Below are 2,349 nucleotides of genomic sequence, written 5' to 3'. Positions count from 1 at the left end.
AGAACAGACCGCTGAATAAAGAATCAGAATATTTAAAACAACAACAACAACATACTGATGAATAAATCACATTTAAAAATATATCTGACTAATGGAAAAGAATAAAATAAGTAAACCCAAATAAAAGCAGTCTGATGAATCAAGAATCATACATAAAAATAATAAAAAAACAGACTAACTGAAAAAATATTATGCTGATATAATATTACCCTGAAGATTAATGCTAAGCTAACACGGCCAGCTGCTGCTTTCGGCTTTATATTTCGTGTAGAGACACAAGAGCGAATTCAGTCTGAACATCTGAACAAAACACAGAAACACCAGATGAGGATTTCCCGAAATGCCCTTGAAAAATAAAACCGTGTGGGGATCTGCTGTTTGTCCTGAAATGGGAAGTGAGTCCCAAAAATGACGGTCAACAAACACACACACCTCTCAGGCGTCTCTGTGCTGTTTTCACTGCAGTAGTTTCGGGGTCGTCGAGGTCGTTCGCACCGTTCAGGGACAGGAACACTTTCATCTGTGTGTGTGTGTGTGTGTGTGTGTGTGTGTGTGTGCGCTTACGCGTCTTTGATCTTATTGGTCCTCTCCACGTTGTCGATGTCCATGCGGATCTTGTAGTTGAGTTTGGCCGGCAGCTCGGTGGCGTTTGGCTCGATGTCCGGGAACACGATCCCCGCCCAGAACTTCCTGTCCTCCAGCAGCACCATGGACTGGTTGACCAGTCGCTCTTCGCTGGAGACCGGCTCCAGTTTGTCCAGGTTCACACACTAACGCACGCACACACCCACACACACGCACACCCACCCACACACACGCACACACCCACACACACACCCACACAAACACACACACACACACACACAGGTCAGGTGGCTTTAAAGCAGCAGTGAAACGTGAGTCCCAACAATGTGAGCAACGGGTCCGTGTCCTCACAAGCACTGAAAACAAACACAACCGTCTCTGTAACACAGACGTGTCGTTCAAAAAACCGTCTTCACGCCGTCTTTACGCCGTCCACACTGACCTCCATGAAGCGGGAGATGCTCATGATGGCCTGGTCGGTCTCGTTGAACACCTCCCTCCAGGTGAGGGCGCCGCCCGGCGCCTGTCCCGGCTGCTTGGACAGGAAGGTGGAGACGTCGGCGACGGTCCAGTCGGTGTTGGCGAGCTGAGCGTGGAAGAACTTTGCGGTGAGGTTGTTCTTCAGCAGAGTCTGAACAGATAAAGATTTTATCTAAATCAGCTGAATATTTAGAGACAAAACAAACAAAAACCACAGAGCAAACACTGTATTGTCATTAATATGATTACATATTTAACTACAAAATAAAAATCATAAAATACATAGAGCTAATAAATGAACAAATTAAACAGACTGATGGCAAAAGATGACTACAAAATAAAGGACAGAATAATAAATAAAATACATAAAAAACAAATCAAATACAGAGTGATAAATCAAGAAATATATACTGTATATATAACTATTTGAAAAAGATTGAGGAAATATTAAATATACAAAAAAACAAAAAAGAAAACATAAGTCTGATGAATAAAAAAAAATAAAATACATAAAAAAACAGACTGATGAAAGAGTGATTAATAGAGTAAAAAAGACGACGAAAAGAAGAAAATAATAAAACAGCCCAATAAATAAAAACTTCATATACATAAAATGAAACCAACAGACTGATTAAGAATAAAGTATAGAAAAAATAGAAAAACAGACTGATGAATGAAGAATATAAATAAAATTAGACTGGTGAATAAAGAATACTACATATGTAAATAAAAGATAAACAAGTATTTAAAAAACTACACTGGAATAAAATAAAATTAATAATCGACTGAATAAAGGATCAAATAAACTGACAAAATTAAAAAAGCAAACATGTATGCAAAGTTGATTTTTTGTTTCAACATTAAAAGAACAAAACAAAAATGAGGAACAGGAAATACCCGGATGACGTCCATCTGCTCGCTGTTCTCCATGAAGTCCCACACTTTGGGTCTCATCTCGTCCCACATCCCGCCCAGGTCCCTGAACACACCCAGCTCCTGGAAGGTCCGGTTCACCTGAACGCACCGCACACACAGACACACGGTGACGCCGGCCGCTACGCCTGCCACGGGTGAGGACACAGGAAGTGATGTCATACCTCGTGGATGATCCTCTGCGTGGCGGGCGTGTGCGGCGTGTACAGGATCTTCCCCATCAGCAGCGGCTTCAGGGCCTGCCAGATCATCCGGGACATCGGGTTCGAATCCATGTTCTTTACCAAACTGTTACAGTATGGAGCTGCAACACACACACACACACACGCACACACACAAACACACACACAC

At 42.1% G+C, this 2,349-nt stretch overlaps 1 protein-coding gene across 1 annotated transcript; it reads right to left on the bottom strand.

Annotated features, from left to right (window-relative positions):
* Positions 1-354: 354 nt before the first annotated feature.
* LOC121939826 (phospholipid-transporting ATPase ABCA1-like) lies at positions 355-2,337 on the bottom strand. Its single transcript, XM_042482764.1, has 4 exons — positions 2,163-2,337; positions 1,963-2,079; positions 1,028-1,216; positions 355-770 (listed from the first exon to the last, which is right to left on the bottom strand). Exons 1-4 carry the CDS (start codon positions 2,271-2,273, stop codon positions 561-563), a joined length of 627 nt encoding a protein of 208 aa, XP_042338698.1. The 5' UTR covers positions 2,274-2,337; the 3' UTR covers positions 355-560.
* Between the last annotated feature and the right edge of the window lie 12 nt (positions 2,338-2,349).

The sequence above is a fragment of the Plectropomus leopardus genome, unplaced genomic scaffold (genome assembly GCF_008729295.1).
Source record: "Plectropomus leopardus isolate mb unplaced genomic scaffold, YSFRI_Pleo_2.0 unplaced_scaffold6218, whole genome shotgun sequence".
Classification (NCBI taxonomy): Eukaryota; Metazoa; Chordata; class Actinopteri; order Perciformes; family Serranidae; genus Plectropomus; species Plectropomus leopardus.
This window is presented reverse-complemented; position numbering and strand designations above follow the sequence as displayed.

Bases quoted from the DNA above. Each gene is read 5' to 3' on its own strand.
- LOC121939826 (XM_042482764.1), bottom strand. From the start codon at position 2,273: ATGGATTCGAACCCGATGTCCCGGATGATCTGGCAGGCCCTGAAGCCG. The intron at 2,080-2,162 runs GTATGACATCAC...CGGTGCGTTCAG, and splicing joins CGCAGAGGATCATCCACGAG to GTGAACCGGACCTTCCAGGA. The intron at 1,217-1,962 runs GTATTTCCTGTT...TTATCTGTTCAG, and splicing joins AGCAGATGGACGTCATCCGG to ACTCTGCTGAAGAACAACCT.